The sequence below is a fragment of the Clarias gariepinus genome, chromosome 4 (genome assembly GCF_024256425.1).
Source record: "Clarias gariepinus isolate MV-2021 ecotype Netherlands chromosome 4, CGAR_prim_01v2, whole genome shotgun sequence".
Classification (NCBI taxonomy): Eukaryota; Metazoa; Chordata; class Actinopteri; order Siluriformes; family Clariidae; genus Clarias; species Clarias gariepinus.
In genome coordinates, this window is record NC_071103.1 from 42879931 (window position 1) to 42903971 (window position 24041).

Below are 24041 nucleotides of genomic sequence, written 5' to 3' on the forward strand. Positions count from 1 at the left end.
GAGGCTGAATTGCGTAAAGCTATCCAACAGTGGAATCAGTCAAAAATTTAAGGCGTCCTCATGCAAAAGGGGATACAATGGATATTTAATCCTCCTGCTGGGTCTCACTTCGGTGGAATATGGGAAAGGCAGATAAGGTCAGTTAAAAAAATCTTGAGGTCTGTACTAAAAGAACAAACACTAAACGATGAGAGCTTGCATACATTCCTGTGTGAGGTGGAAGCTATAATAAATGACCGTCCCCTTACCACTGCTACAGACGATCCCACAGACCTGGAGCCCCTGACACCTAACCACCTGCTGCTGATGAAAAAACAGCCAAACTTGCCTCCTGGACTTTTCAAAAAAGAGGACATTTACGCACGTCGCAAGTGGAAGCAAATTCAGTACCTTGCCGACCTATTCTGGAAGCGATGGGTGCATGAATACTTGCCCTTGCTTCAGGAGCGCCAAAAATGGTCTCAGGTGAGAAAAAAACTCTCGATTGGAGACGTAGTCCTAATAATTGATGAGTCTTCTCCAAGAAATTCATGGGTCGTCAGACGGATCACGAAAGTGTTCCCTGATAAAAAAGGACTTGTGAGACGTGTACTGGTCAAAACTAAAACCAGTACCCTGGAAAGACCCGTCGATAAGCTGTGCCTGATATGTGAAATGGACTGTTAGTTACCTTATAAAGTAGTCATGTTCCTTTCATTTGGTACGCAGCGATATGAATACCTTAAGTTAAACCGTTAACAAATGTTTAAAGTGTTAAGAAAGCTGATTCAAATTTTAATCCAATAGTAAATGTTGTGGCCCAATTGTAAAAAAAAAAAAAAAAAGGAAAAAACAACAAAACAAAAATGTGTGTAATTGTCAGTCTTCCTGCCTGTCAATTAGGGGCTGGAAATGTAAGGGCCATATTTCATTCTTGTGATTTGTTGTTATGTTTATCTTATTTCAGTTTATTAGTTAAGCATTATATATATATATATATATATATATATATATATATATATATATATATATATCTTATAATTTGTATTGTGACATCATTTCATGGGTTGTTCTGTGACATCATCCCACAGTTATGCAGTTTCATGTCTATCACGCACGTTAGTTGTTAGTTGTTGTTAAGACACGGAAGGATACAGAAAGGTGTGGAGCACACAAGCTTTTGACCGTGAGACCGTAAGCTAAAAGGAATACAGTAAATTAAGTTGTTGTAACTGTAATCTATCGAAGCTACAGAACACAGCAAGCGACTTGTCGTGACTACAGTGGATTTATGCAAGAAACTGTAACAACCGTTGTTTTTGATGTTGAAAATAAACAAGAGACAAAGAAATCAACGAAAGTCTGAAGTCGTCAGTGAAACTGTGTAACAAAGACACGCGTCAGAACTTGTGAATAACATGCACGTACACCCTTAATTCCTACTACATTTTCTAATCTGTGAAGAAGAATAGCGTGATCAACGGTGTCAAAAGCTGCACTGAGGTCGAGTAATACAAGCATAGTTACACAACCCTGATCAGAGGCCAATAGGATGTCATTTACTACTTTAACGAGCGCTGTCTCTGTACTGTGATGAGGCCTAAATCCTGACTGATACAGTTCATGTATGCCATTTCTATGTATATATGAGCATAGCTGCTCTGCTACTATCTTTTCCAGAATCTTAGAGATAAAGGGGAGGTTTGATATTGGTCTGTAACTGGACAGCTGACAGGGGTCGAGGTCAGGTTTCTTAATTATTGGTTTGATAACTGCTAATTTAAAAGATTTTGGAACATATCCAATGCTGAGTGAAGAATTAATTATTCTCAACAGGGGTTCTATTATTGCTGGTACTATCTGTTTAAGAAAATGTGTCGGTACAGGATCTAATATACAGGTTGATGAATTTGAAGAAGAGATGAGTGAAATTAGTTCATTCTCTTCAAGGGGAGTAAAGTATTCTAGGTTCTGGTCTGACATGGCTAGATTAACATCTGCATCAATTACATTGTTCGGTTTCAAAACCTCAATTTTATGCCTAATATTTACAATTTTATTATTAAAAAAGTTCATGAAGTCCTCACTATTGCATGATGTTGTTGTGGAGATTTCTGCAGTGGTCTTATTTCTGGTTAATTTGGCTACAGCATTAAATAAGAATCTAGGATTATTTTTGTTATTTTCTATAAGAGTGGAGAGATATGTTGATCTAGCTACACTAAGAGCTTTTCTATAGTTCAGGATGCTCTCCTTCCATGCTATTTGAAATACTTGCAATTTAGTTTGACATCATAGGTTTTGTTAGGGGAGCCACTGTACTAAATAAGAACCTGGGATTGTTTTGGTTTCTTGCTATCAGTTGGCTCAGATGTCCTGGCTATAGCTGCCTGTCTATAGCTGCACATACTGTCTTTAAATGCAATTCGAAAAACTTTTAATTTAGTTGTTTTCCACATTCGCTCGAGGTTACTGGTTGCTCTCTTGAGGTCATACATATGATTATTAAACCATGATGCAGGTTTTATCTCGGAAATTTTTTAATCTGATGGGAGCAACAGTGTCTAATGTACTGGTAAAAACAGTGTCTATAATGCTAGTTAATTTATCTAGATCATCTGCCTTTAGGGCTCTAGTAATGTGTTGGGACAAATTACTCGTAAATTTGTCTTTGGTGGTCAGATTAATGTTTCTACTAAATCAATAACTTTGGAAGACATGCCTAGTCTGTTCTAGTATATACTAAGTGGTGATGATTTGTGATGTCATCACTTTGAGGTAGAATCTCTATATTGGTATCTATACTGTACCATGGGATATAATTAAGTTATATAATTAAGTTTAGTGTATGATTAAAATGATGAGATATTTATGTTTTTTTAACCCCAAAGGAATTTAGCTAATCCATAAATGCGAGTCCTAAAGCATCATTAGCATCATCTACATGAATATTAAAATCTCCTACTATCAACATTTGTATGTAAACTGTTATATATAGTTGCAACACCCCTTACAGGACCAGTTTGACGGGACTCATGCTTATAGAAATATCCTGACAGTGTAGACTTATTCAGACCAATATATAAATTTATATGACACACACACACACAAATGGAATCACTGCTTTTTGTCTGATTATTGGAATCTGTTTCTTTTTGTGTGACAGGGAACCTCTCTAATGTCACTTGCTTTTGCCTTCTTTTGCAGAAATGTGACGTTGCGTTGTCGGTAAACAAATTGATCTCCCGCACTGCTACAGCCTTTTTAACTTTTTTTTCCTTGCAGAATCAGTTGAGATCATTAGATAACAACCCCCCACCCCACCCCCCCTCTTTCTCTCTCTTAGAGACCCCCCTGACGCTGGCCGTGATCACTGGTCTGAGTGTTGATGGAATCCGTGTACTACTGTTAAATGGAGCTCATCATGATTTCAGAGCAAGAGATGGACTAACACCACTGCATAAAGCTGTTAGAGTGCACAATCAAAGTGCACTGATGGTAGACACACAGACATTCTCACTCACACACACACACACACACACACACACACAAACTATCTACTGCATAATGGAACAATGGCTGTGTTCTTATCTTATAATCTCTCTCTGTAGGCATTCCTGTCCTTGGGTGTTTCTCCGGACTATAAGGATCGTTGTGGTTTGACACCGCTGTACCACTCTGTGCTGACAGGGGGTGACACATCCTGCTGTGAGACTCTGCTGTACTACAGAGCGCGGCTTGGAATACGTGACGAGAATGGCTGGGATGAATCACATCAGGTGTTTGTCTGTGTGTGTGTGTGTGTGTGTGTGTGTGTGTGTGTGTGTGTGTGTAAAATAAAATGAAAATCCATACCCTATAGTTCATCCTCTATAAACACTTCATCCTATATACTGTAGATGTGACTTGTTTTGAATGTGCCAACATGGTGCCAAGTTCTGCCCCTGGGTTCTGGTGTGTAAATGCACAAATGCTCTGATGTGAGCTCCTGCTATCAGGCACTCATGCTGCAGCACATCAACATTAATAACAATTGATTTATTGCTATTAATATTAAGTGATTGAGTTCCACAAAATGTTTATTAAATTGGTGTGTAATCTGTATATAAAATCACAATAACTCATGGACAGTTGTACATTGTGTGAATGATCTAACCCAAGTAAAAGGCAGGGCTGGGTTAGGAAAATTCAGTATAACACCTTTTCTAAAATTCAATTCAATTTTATTTATATAGTGCTTTTAACAATGGTCATTGTCTCAAAGCAGCTTCACAAAAAATTAAGGAATTGTTTTTTTTGTTTTGCAGGTAAAAGTTCAATATAACAGAAGTTGTGTAGATTAACATGAAGTCCAGTTCAGCACAGGGAGTCAGTAGGTGCAGAGGGCAGATGGGGTCTGGATCACTGGAAGCACAGGAGCAGGATGTGTAGCTTCAGCCATCATAAAGCAGAATTCAGCTGGAGCTGGTCCTTCTCTGGATGCCTTAGAAACCTCGCAGGGTTGGCCTTAGTCTACTAAAGCTGGTACAATCTCCAGATGCCTCGGGATGGGTAGAAAAATACAGAACAGATGGAGAGAATTAGCGTAGTTGCCATTCAGGATAGATGTACTGGAGTATGAGGTTATGGGATGAGTTACGCGTATGCCAGAATAAAGAGATGCGTCTTGAGTCTACTTTTAAACTGGGAAACCGTGTCTGCTCCCACACTGTCTGGAAGGCTATTCCAAAGCTTTGGAGCCAAATATGAAAATGCCCTGCCCCCTATTGTAGATTTTAAAATTCTGGGAATTACCAGAAGTCTGGAGTTTTGTAATCTTAAGGAGCGTGGTGGATTATAGCGTATCAGAAGACTGGTTAGGTATGAGGGAGCTAAACCATTTAAAGCCTTGTATGTAAGTAGTACTATTTTGTAATTAATTCTAAACTGAACAGGTAGCCAGTGCATGGATGATAATATAGGTGTTATATGATCATATTTTCTGGATCTAGTGAGAACCCTGGTGGCTGCATTTTGGACTAACTGTAGCTTGTTTATTGAGGATGCAGGACAACCACCTAGTAATGCATTACAATAGTCCAGTCTGGAGGTCATGAATGCATGAACTAGCTTTTCTGCATCAGATACGGATAGGATACTCCTAAGTTTGGCAATATTTCTAAGATGAAAAAAAGCTGTTTTTGTGATATTGGAAATATGATATTTAAAAGACAAGTTACTGTCTAATATTACGCCCAGGTCTTTTAGGTCATTTAGATCTACAAAATGGTATCGATCAGACAGGTATGATCTAAACCATTTTAATGCCTGCCCCTGAATACCTATATGATTTTGTAGGCGATCTATGAGAATATTATGATTTATGGTGTCGAATGCAGCACTAAGATCAAGTAAGACTAGTATTGAGACATTTTAAAAATAATGTGCAGTTTTGCTGATCGCTGTGGTGACCCCTAACAAGGACCGACTGAAAAAACATCAACAAAATAAGTCTAGACTTGTCTCTGTATTCACAAAGCTATACAGACAATTGCACTTATACAAATGTGTATATCCTCCTAAATTATTAATAATTAGAATTATTTTCATTTTGCTGCAAAATTAACATTTAATAATATCTAAACAGTTGGCATGGTGGTTTGATGGTTAGCACTGTTGCTTAGCACCTTAGGTCAAGAGTTCGATTCCCATTTTGGGTCTGTATGCATGGAGTTAGCATGTTCTCCCTGTGCTTGGTGGGTTTCCTTCCACAGTCCAAAGACATAAAGACACACAAGACACAGCTGAGTGGCAGTCACAAATTTCCTGTAGTGTATGAATGTGTGTGTGCCCGGTGATAGACTGCCAAACTGTCTAGAGTGTACCCCACCTTGAGTCTAACTCTCCTGGGATAGGCTCTGACCCATGACCTTGCATACAGGATAAATTGAAATAGATGATGAGGAAGTGAGTGAAATCAAAACAGATAATTAATGATGGAGTTTAGATTTTTTTTTAAGGTGAATTATTAAATACTATTATTACAAAGTTCAATTTTTATTATTTACAAATACCAATTACCAAAATACCAATTTTTATAAAACTGGATTCAATTGAGTTAAAAGAAATAGGGCCCGGTTTCTCTAAAGCTTCTTATCGCTAAGTAGTTCTTAAGTTGTACCTTAACCTCTCTCTTAACGTTATGGCGCATTTCCCGAAATGTTCTTACGCTAAGTATCTCTTAGCTAAGTCACACGTTTGTAAGGTTGGTCTGGACCAACCTTAACTCATTTTTAGCGTAGTTTCAGCTCACGAGGCTAGTCGCCGCCACTGAGCAGCAGTGTCTTCATAAATCAGCGGCGTATGGAAGCACATTATGGCACGTTATCAAAGTCATATTAATGATGTAATATACTTCAGACCTGCTTATGAATTTTATTTTATTTAATATCAGAACTAATATAGTGACTTTTAATTAGCCTATTTCAGAATGTGACTAATGCATTAAAATAATTTGGCAGTGATACAGCGTGTTGTTGTGCTAAACTGAAGACGGCGCCGTCCGCGGAGCCGTGTGGTTCATGTACATCTTTCCTTTAGAGAAAATTTCAGCCCTTTTCATATTTTGCCTGAGGTAAATGTTTAAAAAAAAAAGTTTCGCCTTCCAAGGCAATAGATTATGGAGCTTCTTGACCTGCTCAGACCTGCACTTGCCAGGCCAACGCGTTGTACTTACACTCCATGTTTTGATGTCCAGCTGCTCACTGCTTTTGTTTGAAATGTTTCATTGATCATTAGCCATCATTTATGACTGGATGGACTTTTCTTTTGACACGTTTTATTTTATGATGAAATTAGATTTAGTTAAATGAGAAAATAAACATGGGAGTTTCAAGCCCCGCATCCATTTTTCTATGATTGTACTGTATACTCGGTTCGTTTCACCGGCACAGGTTACATTTAAATATAAGCGACAGTTTGGTGATTTAATTTGTATATTTGTCTATTATCGCATGCTATTGATAAGTTAACCCATGTCGAAATAAACGCTATTAAAATAATTTAATGCACTGTTTAATTTGCATAGAAAGTGCTGTCTTTCTTAACGCTGTCATGCAAAAGGAGTCAAAAATCGATTCCTGAGCAACCGATGTCAGCTAATTCAGGACCTTCACTGTAGACAGCGCCTTGTAACGTCGGACGTAAGAGGCAGCGACTTAAGAAGACTCCTAAGAGACAGTTCGAGAAATACACTTAACGTAAGATATATCTTAAGAGTCTTCTTAGCGTGCGAATAGTGTGCGTTATCGAGAAACCGGGCCTAGATTAATTGTATAATCTTGTAGTCATCTTACAGTTGTGCTGAAAAAAAGTATATAAGACCTTCTATATCACGCAATTTATTAATCCCCATATATAATTATTCAAACATGGTGAGGGAAAAAAACTGCCCTGAGCTTTAATGGTTTAAAAGCTGGTTGGTCTAATTTTTTTCTATACACAGTATATACTATACAGATGTGGCCATTAAGAATGCACGTGTTTTCCCGCGAGATACCGAAATTTGGCGCACGGCATGCCGTGACTTGCTGCAAGCAACATTCGGGAATTTAAATAAATGTGTTGTGCTTTACTGAAGAGGCAGAAGAGAGGCAAAGTAAGGTGAAGGTAGAGGTGGCAAAGGCCAAACAAAGACCATATGAGGACTTGTATGCTAGGCTAGACAGTAAGGAGAGAGAGAGGTGGATCTGTACAGGTTGGCAAGGCAGAGAGATAGAGATGGAAAGGATGTGCAGCAGGTTAGAGTGATTAAAGATAGAGATGGAAATGTACTGACAAATGCCAGGAGGGTAATGGGAAGATAAAAGGAGTACTTTAAGGAGTTGATGAATGAGGAGAACGAAAGAAAACAAAGAGTAGAAGAGGTGACTGTTGTGGAACAGGAAGTAGCAAATATTAGTAAAAGTGAGGTGAGGAAGGCATTAAAAAGGATAAAGAGTGGAAAGACTGTTGGTCCTGATGACATACCTGTGGAGGTATGGAAGTGCTTAGGAGAGGTGGCAGTAGAGTTTCTGACTGGTTTGTTTAATAAGATCTTGGAGAGTGAGAGGATTCCAGAGGAATGAAGGAGAAGTGTATTGGTGCCAATTTTTAAGAACAAGGGAGATGTGCATAGCTGTGGCAATTATAGAGGTATAAAGCTAATGAGCCAGACAATGAAGCTGTGGGAAAGAGTAGTGGAAGCTAGGTTAAGGGCAGAGGTGAGCATTTGTGAGCAGCAATATGGTTTTATGTCTAGAAAGAGTACATCAGATGCAGTATTTGCTTTGAGGATGTTGGTGTAGAAGTACAGAGAAGGTAACAGGGAGTTGCGTTGTGCCTAGATTTAGACAAACCGTATGACAGGGTGCCAAGGGAGGAGCTGTAGATGAAGGTCTGGAAGGGCAGATAAGTATGTTCGAGTGGTGCAGGACATGTATGAGATGTGCTGTAGGTGTGACAGAAGAGTTCAAGGTGGAGGTGGGTCTGCATCAAGGATCGGCTCTAAGCCCCTTTTTGTTCGCTCTGGTGATGGACAGGATGACAGATGAGGTAAGACAGGAGTCTCCATGGACTATGATGTTTGCAGATGACATTGTGCTCTTTAGCGAGAGAAGGAAACAGGTAGAGGAAAATTTGGAGAGGTGGAGGTATGCTCTGGAAAGCAGAGGAATGAAGGTTAACCGCAGCAAGACGGAATACATGTGTGTAAATGAGAGGGACCCAAGAGAATCGGTGAGGCTACAGGGAGCAGAGGTAAAGAAGGTGCAGGATTTTAAGTACTTAGGGTCAACGGTCTAGAGCAACGGAGAGTGTTTAAAGGAGGTGAAGAGGCGGGTACAGGCAGGTTGAAATGGGTGGTGAAAAGTGTCAGGTGCGTTGTGTAAGAAAAGAGAAGAATTGAGTCCTAAAATGTATTTCACCAGCAAAACATAGAATAAATAGAAATAAAATGTTTAATGGTACCAATCAAATCAGACTTCATAATTACTTTGAGTGTAAATCACAAACTTACTGAATATATTATGTATTTATGTGTATACAGTACGTTTGTATGTGAATATATTATATAAGTATGTGTTTGTGCGCGCGTCTCATATGTGACCTTCATATAAAATGCAAATCGTGATAAGTGTTGTTAAAGTATTTGTGTATTTAAACGCGGCTCGCGCGAGGGGCAGAGCCGCGCATAAACTGTTTAGAACAGGCCGGGTCGTGATAGCGCGACACTCTGTGTGATCATTTGATCGCACCGGTAAAAGGTGTCAGGGCCAAAGACATAGCACGCCGGAGAAGACACAGGCAAAGCCCAAGCCTCTGTCTGTCTAAGACACCAGTGAGAAAGTGAGGGAGAGCGACACGCATCAGTTTAGCGCACGCTCTCGGGTTAAAGTGCACAAAGCACAAACTCTACTTTCTCTCTTCCCATAAATCCTCGGTAAAGGCATAAGCTCAGAGAGCATCTTTAGTTTTTTATTTTAGTTTCCAGTGGACTTATCCTGTCCATTCTCGCATAGATGGCAGAGCTCTGTTTATTTTGTTGTTATAAAGCTGTTCATCGGCATGCATGAACCTCACATATGCATGATCAAACATAATACACCTGTCCATAAATAAAAAGGAATATTTAAGCATATACACAAAATGTATTCCACTTAAACATTACAGATTAAAACAAGGAGAGTACAGTAGACGTGCTGAGCTTTAGTTCATTGTGATGGGGACAAAAGGTCTAGGAAGGAAACAGGTTTCGTTATTTTACAAAATCTGAATATATTCAGTAAATTTATGAATTGCACTCAAAGTATCAAATTCAACTATGAAGTCTGGTTTAATTAGTACCATTAAACAATTTATTTCTATTCATGTTTTGCTAGTGAAATACATTTAAGGCAGAGACGTCTGCTCGGTCTTGTTAAATCGTTTTAAGCCCCTCATTTCTGTGAATCCCCCCATCAGCGAAACCGGTTTGATAACTTCACACCCATCGTGAATGAAAGGTAAGAAAAGGGATTACAGTAACTGGGGGGTTCTGTGGGGGTTCACCTCGGAGCGCGCTGTCGCGTTGTATTCAGATAATAAATTTAAACAAAATCATGTTTGCTTCAGGATTGGAAACAATATTGTATTAGGCTAACTGTATTTAAGATTATTTACTTTTGTCTTCTTTGTGTTCGTCTTATTGTACATACGCGCGGGCATCTTTAAATTTGAACAGAAAATAATAGTCTGCTGGTTGGAACGTTATTTTTCATATAACTTAAACGGCTGAATTAAGTTAAATATACACAATAAATTTATAATTGCGTTTGCTTTACATTTGAGCACTCATTAAGATTTCTTATTTTATTTACTACCATATCATTTATTTGTGTCTAATTGACTTTGTAATTTACTTGCGATTGTACTTTTAAAATGTAACCTACATATCTACAGTATAACCATATTTAACTACTTCAGCAGTGAATGAGAAATTTGGGGAACCCATCCTCATTTGGGTGAAACAGAAAACAGTAAATGATCTGCATTTATACAGTGTGTTAGATGGCAGGCAGTTCAGCTATAATAGCTGATGTTAATTGATGTTAATATGAAGTCCAGGTAGTTATTAACGACTCAGGTAGATTTGTAGGAAGTTCCAGTCCTGAACTATCGAACTGTCAAGTCCCCAGAGAAACAGTTGCCAACACCATCAAGGCCAGAACCATCTTGTAGGTAGAGAGAATCATCCCCAGACACCAGACGCATCCCAGAGAGACACACGGGGCATCCATGTGACGAGATCTTCAGCCAAAAGTGGGGCATCAGGATGGGTCAGACAGGTCCGGAGGGCAGAGGGAGTCTGGATCACTGGCAGCTCAGGAACAACATGTGTAGCTCGACAGAGAGAGAGAAAGAGTGAAAGGGGGAGACAAGGGGAGAGGGGAAAGGGAAAGAGGGGAAGAAAGAGAAGAAGCGGAGAGATTGCAGTTAGGTCTGGTCACAGTCACACAATGTATAATGTGAATGTATATTAACTGTGAGGAAGACAGCATCTAAACATACCAGTTCACCATAATACTCTACGTCCATGAGTCCCCCAGATCTGCTCCTTTACCTATGGCAAATCTATTTATAAAAATGCTTGGCTAAATAAATAGGTTTTTAGCCTGGACTTAAACACTGAGACTGTGTTTGAGTCAACCACACCACTATGCAGAACTAACACAATCTTTTCACAATCAATCAATCAATCTTTATACATCCATGGACACTATGGACAATTCAACGCACATCTACCTTCACATCTACACTACATGTTTACGTTTACATTCTGGACCATTGCACAAAGACACTTTAATAACTATTGCACAAAGACACTTTTTTTCTATGCATATTTGCACATCTTTCTCCCAAGAATATAAAAATTTCACAATTTCTTAAATGTTCTTGTACAGTATATTTCTATTTGTACAGTATATGTCTATTTTCGTACGGCATATTTCTATTTTTAGTTCTATTTTTTCTAGTTAAATTTTTTTTTTTTTTTTAATTTTATTAATAAATTTATTGTATTTCTTTTATTCATATTTATTACTTATTATAAGCTTTAATTCTCTTTTTAAGGTCACTGGCGATCGTGTAAGCATTTCACTACATTTCGTACTGTGTATGACTGTGTATGTGACAAATAAAATTTGAATTTGAATTTGAATCCCGAACACTATTTGGAAGACTATTACATAATTTTGGGACTTTGTAAGAAAAAGCTCTGCCCCAGTTGTATTTTCATAATACACGGTACTGACAAGCAGCCTGCATCCTTTGATCGAAGTAGGCGTGGCAGTTCATAAGACACTAGCAGTTCGCTCAGGTACTGCGGCGCGAGACCATTTAATGCTTTATATGTCAAGAGTAGTATTTTAAAATCAATGCGAAATTTCACAGGGAGCCAATGCAGTGAAGATAAGATAGGGGTGATGTGCTCATATCTTCTGGTTCTAGTGAGGACTCTCGCTGCTGCATTCTGGACTAGCTGAAGCTTATTTATGCATCTGGCTTGACAACCAGACAGTAAGGCATTACAATAGTCCAACCTAGAGGTGATAAAAGCATGGACTAGTTTTTCTGCATCGTTTAGCGACAATAAATTTCTTATCTTGGCAATATTTCTGAGGTGAAAGAATGCTATCCTGGTAATATTATCTACATGAGCTTCAAATGAAAGGCTGGAATCAATAATCACACCAAGGTCTTTTACTGTTGCACTTGATGGAACAGAAAGGCCATCTAAAGTTACGGTGTAATCTAAAATTTTACTCCTAGCTGTATGCGGTCCTATGACTAGAACTTCTGTCTGATCCGGATTAAGCAGAAGAAAGTTAATTAGCATCCAATTTCTCATGTCCTGCACACATTGCTCAACTTTAGTAAGCTGTTTTTTCTCATCAGGTTTTGCTGAGACATATAACTGTGTCGTCAGCATAACAATGAAAACTAATACCATGCTTACGAATTATGTTGCCCAGAGGAAGCATGTAAAGGAAAAAAAGCAGTGGACCTAAAACTGAACCCTGCGGAACGCCAAACTCCACTAGAGAACATGCAGAATAATCACCATTTAAGTTTACATATTGATAACGATGGGTCAGATATGATCTGAGCCAGGAGAGGGCTGTACCCTTAATTTCTACTACATTTTCTAATCTGTGAAGAAGAATAGCGTGATCAGTGGTGTCAAAAGCTGCACTGAGGTCGAGTAATACAAGCATACAGATGGAGCCACGCCAAATAGCCGCGGCCGTGTGAATGGCGTACGAATGGCGTACGGCTGCCCTATGGTACGCCGTAATCCCCCCTCCTTTTCTTTCGAGAAAGGCGTGTCAAGATTTCACAGTAAACACGCCCATTCAAGCCCTATTTATGCATTTACCTGGTTCCACCACTAGAGGGCGCTTCGTTCTCAAGGACACGTTAACACAAGCCAGCAATTTAGCTGCGCTGAGTTGCAATCACGTGATTTTAACAACCCACCCCCGCCGAACTGACGCTGCCAAACTGCACTAGAGATGAAGATGGTGGATTAATGGACTATTTGCGGTAAGTGGTGTTTTAATTTATAAAATTTGTTTGGGATTAGTTTACAGTTTATTTCCCAGTTTAGTTTTTTACCGGCCGTTTTGAAAATCACTGGCAGCACGAGCAGCGTGCGATGTAACTTTAGATACCTTAATGATCTGTTTACCAAGTCTGGAGTTAACATTACAGCTTACTGTCAGTGTCACAAACTCACAATGTCACTCCTCTTTAACTGAAAAAGACACTAAAGCTTCGAAAATGCTATTAATGTCCCTATTACAAAAGCTGCACTACCGGATGAAGAGTGTTTGTGTTTTATAAAAATGCCTTCAGAGTCTGACCGCGTGTTGTCTGGATAAATTCAGCATTTATTTATTCTTTGGGTAAGAGTTCATCTGCAGGTTATATCTGTGAATATAATGTGATGCAGTTCATGAAGGACACAAGCTGAGGATAGATGTACAGGAGCTCGCGAGCTAAACACTCATAACCGGGTTTATATTTTTCTCAATTTTGCCGTGACCTTGCGCGGTAGCGCGAGCGCTTAGTTACCGAGCTGGATAAAAACCCCGAAGTGTTTATCAGTGAAGGAGTGGGGGGAGGTGTGTGGGGGGGGGGGGGGCTTCAGTACTCGGGAAGTTATAGTTTGGCTTCAGATATGAACTAAAGTATACGAGTGTTATATCGCCTAACTTATTTGTATGAAAAGCGCATTAAGTAAATTCTCGGTTAATTTAATGCAGACGATAATACAGACAGACCGGGGTTAGCACTAACAAAGTTCAATGGTTAAAGTTATCCCAGTTTATTTACATTCCAGAATTCCCCAAAACAGTATTTTACACACTCTGTGGTGGAGGTTTACTAATATCTTTTATATTTATTACAACTAGATATTCTGTAAAGTTTATTTATCTTTGTATTCACTAAATTCTCCTGTTTTCTTTAATCAGAGCTCCGCTGTGGAGGATTGGGGGGTCAGACGGATGACGGTTGGCCTTTTGAAGCTACTGGAGGAGCCTGAACAAGCTGTTGAGGGAGCTGTAGAAGGGATGATGTCACAGCTTTAGAATGATGTTTGGTCAGGTCTACTGTATGTTCTGAACATAGAATTGCAAAACTTTTGATACTTTAGGGGGGAAACAAAGAATTAAACATTTCCATCTTTCATATTTTTTAAAAATGATATTTTAATATAAAAGAACCAGATAGAGACTGATATGCAGCTAGTGTTATCCGGGTATTTTAATGAGCTTTAAGCAAAAATTAAACATGTTTTCACCTGTTTAATACAAATTATTGTTTTACCTTTTACTAGTTTTGGAAGAATAAATTTTATTTTTAAAGTCATGTGTGCGTGTTTTAATTGTTGGGGGATTGTTTGTGTATTTAAAAATACATTTACTTAAACCAACAACTTCAATGTGCAAAAAATGGGACCCAACGTTGTTTTAAATAGTCAAAGAGTTGGGCTAATAATAATAATAATTATTATTATTATTATTATTATTATTATATATAATATATAACTTGATCATATGTATCTGTGCTAGTTTGTGTATGTGACCCATAATCATTTTTTCTCAGTATAATTTTTTTGGGGGTTTTAAGAACTCCATTAAAAGAGCAAAGACAAACTTAGAAGGAGTGGAAGGTAAGAAACCTCAGTGGAGAATACTGACTGTGACATGGTGCTAATTGCTCTCTGTGTGTGTGTGTGTTTTTTTTGGGGGGGAAGGGGTACTTGAGACTGACTTGTCTCTGCCCAAATGTTTGTGTTAAACCAACGGAGAAATGCAGGAGCGCACACACACACACCTCTCATCCACAAGCTTTAACTGTTGTCTATTAAATCGTTGATTAAACCTATGAACACAGCTGTTCAGCATCAGTCCTAAACACAAGCGCAGGGTCTGTTTTTGTCCTTAATTAAAAGACACCAATATGTTAATAATTTACACAATGATAACATGTTTATGTTTAATGTTTATTTTGCGGGAAAAGGTAATAAGCAATATTTAAAATAAAACAAACCAGGAAGTAAGTGTTTCATACATTAAAGTGCTGTGTATAACCAAGTGCCCGAACAGACATAGCAACAGTATACAGAGTGTGTGCGCTGTGGGGGATTAGAAGGTGAACGAAGATAATCATTTACAAGACAAAAGACGTTGCCCCCCATTACGCAATCGCTATCCTCAAAGAAAAGCCGCCGCCTCTTTTCATTCAAACGCGTTAGCGAGTGTTTTTTCTTTCCCTCCGTTTGTGAACACAGTTGCGTTCAGCAACACGATGGAACCAATAACCTAAAAAGCAGCAACAACACCCATTATGATCACACTTTGTTGAATTTATATCTTTGCATTGCTACGTGTTTATTTACTTCCTTTTCGCATTGCACGTATAATGCACTCTAAAATCGACACTATCAAACTTGGAAATGATATAACATCCAATCAAACATCACGTTATTAAAAGTAACGAATTTGTCACTACTTTTTCTCTTATGAAGCACGGCTAAAAAAATAATAAAAATTACACCAAAGTGCTGCAGGTTTGGTGTCTGTGAGCTTTTCCTTATCAGAGTTACACGGGGGGCATTTTGTGGCTGATCCAGTTACACTCTACTTAGATATTACACAGAGGGGAGTTCACTTCTGTTCTCTTCATCCTAGCTTAATTTCGTCTCATGAAATAATAGTAAGTTCTGGAAAGTCTGAGTTCATCTCCCCAGCCAGTGTTGTGTATGGACAGGGTAGCATCATGGCAGGATTGGTGTCATTTTTATTATCTTTTTAGCCGTGCTGCGTAAGAGAAGAGTAGTGACAAATTCATTACTTTCGTTACTAGACTATTTTGTCTGCAAGTGAAATACATCGATACGTTAATAATTTACACCACGATAACATTACTGCAGAAGGATCTAGAGACGTGACTTTGAGACGTTCACAGTATATTCGAACCGTAGACAGTGTTTATTTTGCAGAACATTACAAAACAGCCATGTCCAATAAAACAGTGCATCTTTAATAAGCCACATTGGTTTCGAGTCAGTAGTAAAATTAACGAAAGACTGAGAAGCCCCGTAAACTTGACCCTGACAATAATAGTCGATTGTTTTTATATTTATGGTTTTTATATATATATATATATATATATATATATATATATATATATTAATGTTCAAATTAACGTTTCAGAGTAGCCTATATAATTTGTCTTGTCATCTGTTTACAGCGTTGGCTGATTTTGTGATTGAGACCCATGGGTTACATTTAAATATTTTTATTAGTAGTAGTAAGCCAGGCTTTAGTAACCCTGGATAAATCACAATATAAGCCCTCTCTCGCGCACGCGCTCTCTCTCACTCCCTCTCTCTCTCTCACACACACACACACACACACACACGTACACACACAAACAAATGAAACTATGGCAAAAATATATAAGCAGTAAAAATTACAGTAGTATTCTGTAGGTGATTTCTGTCCTGATAACAGGCGCTGACCCTCTGGACCTGTTTAGTTCTGTTAGTATTGTGTTCAAGTGTGAATGTTTATGGGGATAATTTGTCTCTGCTGCATCTATTCACCGTAGTGATAAGTGATTAATGTCCCATCAGATGGGGGACGTTATACTGGTTAAATGACTAAAGACATACTGATCCGTATGGACAGATATTTGTTCCAGATATTATGCGTTATTAATCGATTTGTTATGCCAATTTTTGACTATCAGCGAAAAAAAAACATCAGCGAAAACATCAAAAATATAACGAAAACAAACTCAAGCAGAAGTTAAATTTTAAGCTTTACTTTGCAGCAAAATATTATTTACCAGTGTATTAAACGGAAATAGATAAAATACACTGTAATGTAAAATACTGTACATAGCCCGCACTTGTATTCCATACCTACGGTATAGATAAATTACAGATGTTACCGTGTCTTTAAGTATTATTAAGGATGTCGTGAAAAATATTGCAATAAGTAGTTTTATTAATTAATTAAATTAATCATTAATTAAAAATAGCATAAGCATCATGGGTTGTGTATTGAGTGATTTAAATCTGTTTTATGAATCGTTTTTTATCCCTCTTTTTTACCACATCATCTATTTATGAAACTATGTTGACGTAAGTTATGTTATATATATTAAATATAGTAACCGGCTGCTTGGACACTGCAGTTAACTGAAGCAGTCAATGCTCCATCTGGCGGAATTATACAGCATTGCAACCATCTTTTTAGAAAGTGCATGGGGGCGTTTATGGGGCGGGGCATCGTTAACTACGTCATCGCGGGGGATCACATTCCGTGCACGGATCGATCATGGTCCTGTCACGGTCCTGTCATGGACCTATCATGCTCCAAGCGGCTGTTTGACGTGGCTCCCACTGTAGTTACACAACCCTGATCAGAGGCCAATAGAATGTCATTTACTACTTTAACGAGTGCTGTCTCTGGGCTGTGATGAGGCCTAAATCCTGACTGATACAGTTCATGTATGCCATTTCTATGTAGATATAAGCATAGCTGCTCCGCTACTATCTTTTCCAGGATCTTAGAGATAATGGGGAGGTTTAAGGTTTGTACAGAATGCTGCTGCACGGCTTTTAACTGGTACTAAAAAACAAGAGCACAATACTCTGATTTTAAAGTCATTGCACTGGCTCCCGATTCGCTTTCGTACTGATTTAAAAATTCTCTTATTTGTTTTTTTAAATCCTTACATGGTCTCGCCCCTCAGTATATGACATGCTCCAGCCCTACTGCCCTGCTCGCTCTCTTAGGTCAGCTGCTCAGTCTCTTTTGGTTGTCCCCAATATACTAAGAAAAATCAGGGGGGACCATTCCTTTTCTGTCGCGGGTCCTAAACTATAGAATGATCTGCCGTTGCATCTTAGACAAATTGAATCTTTTATGGTTTTTAAGTCATCACTTAAAACACACCTTTTTACGCTTGCTTTCAACTTTTGATTTGTTGACTAATATTCTTGTGTTTTTTTAAACTGACACTTATTTTATTTGTGATGTAACCTATTCTTGTTAGGTGGTGTACAGCACTCTGGCCCACCTTGTTGTTTTTAAAGTGCTTTATAAATAAAGTTTGATTTATTTATTGATTGATTGATTGATATTGGCCTGTAATTGGACAGCTGACAGGGGTCGAGGTCAGGTTTCTTAATTATTGGTTTGATAACTGCAAATTTAAAAGATTTTGGAACATATCCAATGCTGAGTGAAAAATTAATTATTCTCAACAGGGGTTCTGTTATTGCTGGTACTATCTGTTTAAGAAAATGTGTCAGTACAGGATCTAATATACAGGTTGATGAATTTGAAGAAGAGATGAGTGAAATTAGTTCATTCTCTTCAAGGGGAGTAAAGTATTCTAAGTTCTGTTAACATCTGCATCAATAACATTGTTCGGTTTCAAAACCTTAATTTTATGCCTAAAATTTACAATTTTATTATTAAAAAAGTTCATGAAGTCCTCACTATTGCATGATGTTGAAGGGGGAGGGGGCAATGTATGTCTTTATTTTTATCGATAAATCGCACGTGTTTATCATCCTTTTGAGCAAAATGCTGCCTTTTTTACGGTTGTGGGTTTATACACACTTGTGAATGGATTTTAGATGTATTTTAAAGCATCTTTTTAGGCCTAAATCTTAATTTTTATTTATGGCCAGGTGTATTACGAAGTAAAGACCTGTAGGCGTGTATGCACGGAGAGTTTGTGTGTGTCCGCGCGCGTTTCATACTGTAGGTGTGTATGCACGGGTAGTTTGTGTGTGTGTTTGTCACGTTATCTTCTCATTCAAACATGCTTTCAACCAACCAACCCTGGCCTCCAAACTCAAAAGGCTACGTGTCATAGCCGATATCTGCTCCTTTAATATGCTGATATCAGCGGGGCGCCAACTGTTGATCAGTGTAGCCCGTAAAAGCCAACATACGAATCATTTAATACCTTTAGCACACCACTGACATGCATAGATTTTTTAATATTGTTGCAAGAAAAATACAGTTTTCTTTTTTACGAGCCGGATGTTCACAAAAAAAAAAAGGCTTTCTTACCGTTTGTTTGCGTGCACAAACGGCAACATTCTTCCTGGAATAAAACATCTTTGCCTCCATGTCTGTTGCTACTAATATCCGTAGGAACTGCAAATGCCTACAGTTGTTATGTTCAATTTCTTTTATAGCTTAGGACCCTCCTTTCCCCCAAATATAATGTGAATGTCTGCACCAATCACTAACCATTAAAATGTTAAGAATTTATTATATATATATATATATACACGCTGAAGTACAATTTAAAACTATTTATTCATTTATCTTTTATTTACTTACTTACTTAATAACTTGAGAATTCTTTAGTAAAGGGCTTTAAAACAATGGCAGTATAAATGACAATTGAATATTTAGAACGTGCGGATTGACGCCCATGCACTAATCACTATCCATTAAAATGTTGGATTTTAATAAAAATGCCACTTCTATATATATTCGTGTTTAATTAGATTACCCAAAAACCCCAGAATAAAAGGCCTAGGGAGGAAACGGATTTAATCATGCAGAACCCAAAAGTGTGATTAAAGTACCTGAAATAACACCGAATTTTGACCCAGCATAAACAACCCAACGACGTGTTTACAGAAAACCAGCAATTTTTAGTTTACTACTACTAATAAATGAAGAAAGTGCAGTCAAAGCCTGGGGATTCTGCGTGCTGTCGTGTTGTATTCAGCGAGTAGCATATATTTTTGTGTTTGTTGCATTTCATGTCTGTAGTTCTATCAATAAATCTGCTCATATCTGCACGTGGGTTTATCAGCCTTTTGATCAAAAAGTCGCACACGCACTTTCACTTTGCAAAAGGCAGTGTTTATATTGTTTAATGTTTAATTAATATACACAATAAAACATCATTCATTTTTGTATTCTTAGTGTGTTACAATAATAGTAAGAATAATACTAATAAATTCAGAGCACTACTACTACTACTACTACTACTACTAATAATAATAATAATAATAATACTAAATGAAGAAAGTGCAGTCAAAGAAGTATCATTACTGAAGAGTGAAGAAAATGAAGAATAAATACATATCAGTATTTACAGTTTAAGCTCGACACGTTTATGAGCCCTGTTGCTTGATGTCACTGGGTGCCTAAGAGAGAGAACACATTTTCGCCTTCAGCAGACACACAATACTTCATACTGAAACACGACTGCCCCCTACAGGTAATGAAGGGCATTTTCACAGCTTGCCGCGGCAAGTCACGGGATCCCTTTTCTCGAAACATTCATTCCTAATGGCCAGATCTATACGTTACATTAGTGCCCATGGTCTATGTATATGATAAATTCTTCTCCCTCTGCAGGCATGTCAGCATGGTTTTGCCCAGCATTTAGAGCATCTGCTGTTTTATGGGGCAGACACTACTTCCCAGAATGCATCAGGAAACACAGCCCTGCACATCAGTGCTTTGTACAATAAGGTATACACACACACACACACACACACACATGCATACGGATACATAAACACACTAAAGGCGTTCCATAATTTATGTTTTTTTAGGAGAGCTGTGTGCGGGTTCTTCTCTACAGAGGAGCCAGTAAGGAGATAAAGAACAAACACGGACAAACCCCTTTCCAGGTAAAACTAAATAACTAGTCTAGAGTTTGGGCACCTGCTTTTTTTTTTTACGCATTTTCAATATTTTAGTCCAGAAAAAGCAATTTAAATCAAATTTTGTAACAACCAAAAGAAACATTTTATAGGTCTAAAGTTTCTTTAAAAAAGCTTTGCTGAAAGCAACACATCTGAATCCAGCTTCATACGGTTTACTATGTGACTGGCTGATTAAACATAAATGTGCAGCTGTACAAGTGTACACTGATACATACTGTAGCTATGGGGCTTTTTAGGGGAAAAAAAACATTACATGAAAAAACAAGATTACATTGCCATAAAACCTTACGTGAAAACTCCTGCAAGGAAAAAGTAAGATATGATCTTCAGTAGGTCTGTTTAAACCTCTGGCTGGCACTTTAATACTACAGATTGGAAGAATAAATTCAATTCTTGTTCACATTTTTTTGGGGAAAATTAATGACTACATATTGAATTTATTTTATTTTATTTCTTTTGTGGTCAGTTGATGTTGTGTTTGTTTATAGAAGTTGGCGAGGACCACATAATTGTTATTTAATGTTTTTGACATTAATGTACATGCACTTTGCTTTAATGCACATGAATATTTACATCAAGCTGTTTATGTGTGCTTAAGGTTGCTGTAATGTCCGGTCATTTTGAACTTGGAGAAATCATCAAAAATCACAACGACACAGATGTAGGTATGTCAGTGACCTTTCTGCTTGTATAAAGATCATGATGACCAAAGAACTACCAAACCAATTATGGTAAAAAGTTGAAGAAGTTTTAATGAGGGGTAGGTAAAAACTTGTTAAAAAAATAATAAAAATGAAAAATAACTTGTTGCCCCCTTGTGAAAGAGACACATTTGTCTATGTGAACTGTACAAATAATAATTTACCAACACCACTTGTATATTACACAAACTATGCTGGGAGTTATTGCCACATTCCCAGTACAGCCCTGACCTCACTTCAAATCATTTTTAAATCCATTTAAGGAGTTCCTGGGAGGCCAGCATTTAATTCAAATTTTAGATTCAGTCATTTGGAGACTTTTGTTACTAAAGTTTTGTTACTATGTTACTAAGTACCATCAGTAAAACACTGTTAAGAAGTTTTTGTGTGTGGAAGTGGGTGGTAGAATATCCCAAGTACTGAAGAAAGTGTGAAGTTTTGAAGTTTCAGATGTGAAGCAGACAGTTAAAATTTAAATTTAAATTCACATTTTGTCACATACACAGTCATACACAGTACGATATGCAGTGAAATGCTTACACGACCATCTGTGGCCTTAAAAAAATAAAAGCTTACAGATAAGAAATAGATATGAATAAAAAGAAATACAGTCAAGAATAAATTTAACTAGGATAAAAATAAAAATATTTTGTACAAATTATGTTTGATCACGTCTCCGGCATACTGAGAAATCTTTCTACCTTGATGGTGTTCAAGTACTAGTAAAACACTGGGATACGTGCATTAGTGTAACAGGGGATTATATAGAGAAATAAAGGAAGGTTTTACTCTCATAGCTGTATTCTGTTATTCTGTACAATCAAAAGTCCTGCTTTGCTTTGAATGCCCCTCTGATTTTGATTATTATGTTTATGGTTGTTTCCGTTCCCCTCCCTACTGCAAAAAGAGTAGAGACAGTGAAGAAACATTTTTAACTATAATTATAATAATAAGGATGATGGTGGATCAGAGAGTAATTCTGTACAGCTGCTAGCTGTCTCTGTTACGGTAGGAGCTTCCCACTCATGAAGAATGGCTCAGCAGAGGGCGTTCTCACTATGTACCGAAAGTAGAGTGAGCACTAAAACAGAAACGCTTTTAAAATCCCAGGAGTCCCAGCTTAACTACTGGCAAATGGGGGCAGGTCAGAAGAAATTTGGGCCAAGGATGCAGTGTGAATGTCTCCAGACATGAGAGAGGACATGTAGTATTCTCTAAAGACTTTAGCCACAGTGAGGCTTGAGCTAGAAAGTGCATTTGCATGTATAGACCAAATCTATAGTCACTGTATGGAAAACAAGTGTGTGAGACAGATTCACTCTGCTTACTTTTTAGATATCCTCTACAGTACTATAAAGTATTAAGGGAAGTTGTTGCTGTTAATTCTCATTGTCTCTCCCTCTGTCCTTCCTAGTTCCATTTTTGGAGTCTCCTAAATACTCTCCCCAGCGTGTTGAAAGTGGACATGGCTTGTCCATGAACATGTCACTTCCCCAACTCCACCCGCACCCCCTCCTACGTGCAAAGAGTGAAAACACCATGGCCACACCCACTGATCCTGTAGCCCCACCTACTACTGCACCTGCTACTTCACAGGTACTGTCTATCCCCACTTTATTGTTTATCTCTGTAGCAGTTCAGGGAACAATTTAGGGATAGATGTACGCAGTTTACCTGAACTTTTGTTTCCATTCTTGGTTTAACAATCTCATTCACTCACAGCAAGGTAACAGTCATAAAGCTTTGAGTGTGAACCCTGTGTGTTCTGGGTTCTCTGGAAGGAATGCATACATCACATTACACTAGTCTTGAATTCTCAGAGTATGCCTACACACAGAGTAAAGTTTAACAGATGTGGCCATTAAGAATGTGTGCGCTTTTTCCCACGAGATGCCACAATTTGGTGCGCGCCATGCCACGAAATTCCACAAGCAGCATTCGGGAATTTCAATAAAAGTGCTTCACTGAATATCCGCCAGATGGTGCACTGAAGGACTTTATCTTAAAGCCAGACCAAGTACAACGAAGAACTGTGTATAATAAGTTAGCCTAAAACAATATTGTTTCCAATGCTAAAGCAAACATGAATTTTGTTGCTCTAGCATGATAAATGTGTGTATATGTGCTTCATGTTATTTTTATAATGATTAAATGAGATAATATAATATATATATATATATATATATATATATATATATATATATATATATACAGTGGTGTGAAAAACTATTTGCCCCCTTTCTGATTTCTTATTCTTTTGCATGTTTGTCACACTTAAATGTTTCTGCTCATCAAAAACTGTCAACTATTAGTCAAAGATAACATAATTGAACACAAAATGCAGTTTTTAAATGAAGGTTTACGTTATTAAGGGAGAAAAAAAACTCCAAATCTACATGGCCCTGTGTGAAAAAGTAATTGCCCCCCTTGTTAAAAAATAACTTAACTGTGGTTTATCACGTCTGAGTTCAATTTCTGTAGTCACCCCCAGGCCTGTTTACTGCCACAACTGTTTCAATCAAGAAATCACTTAAATAGGAGCTACCTGACACAGAGAAGTAGACCAAAAGCACCTC

The 24041-nt window shown here is 37.8% G+C and overlaps 1 protein-coding gene across 1 annotated transcript in view; it reads left to right on the top strand.

The window, feature by feature from the left end:
• The window catches only part of LOC128519948 (SH3 and multiple ankyrin repeat domains protein 1), a 158400-nt gene that overhangs the window by 46464 nt on the left and 87895 nt on the right, over positions 1 to 24041 (top strand). The window contains exons 6-11 of the mRNA XM_053493928.1: positions 3326 to 3477; positions 3591 to 3758; positions 20451 to 20567; positions 20651 to 20728; positions 21363 to 21429; positions 22880 to 23061. Of these exons, the coding sequence (XP_053349903.1) occupies positions 3326 to 3477; positions 3591 to 3758; positions 20451 to 20567; positions 20651 to 20728; positions 21363 to 21429; positions 22880 to 23061 (764 nt within the window). The remainder of the gene's footprint in view (positions 1 to 3325; positions 3478 to 3590; positions 3759 to 20450; positions 20568 to 20650; positions 20729 to 21362; positions 21430 to 22879; positions 23062 to 24041) is intronic.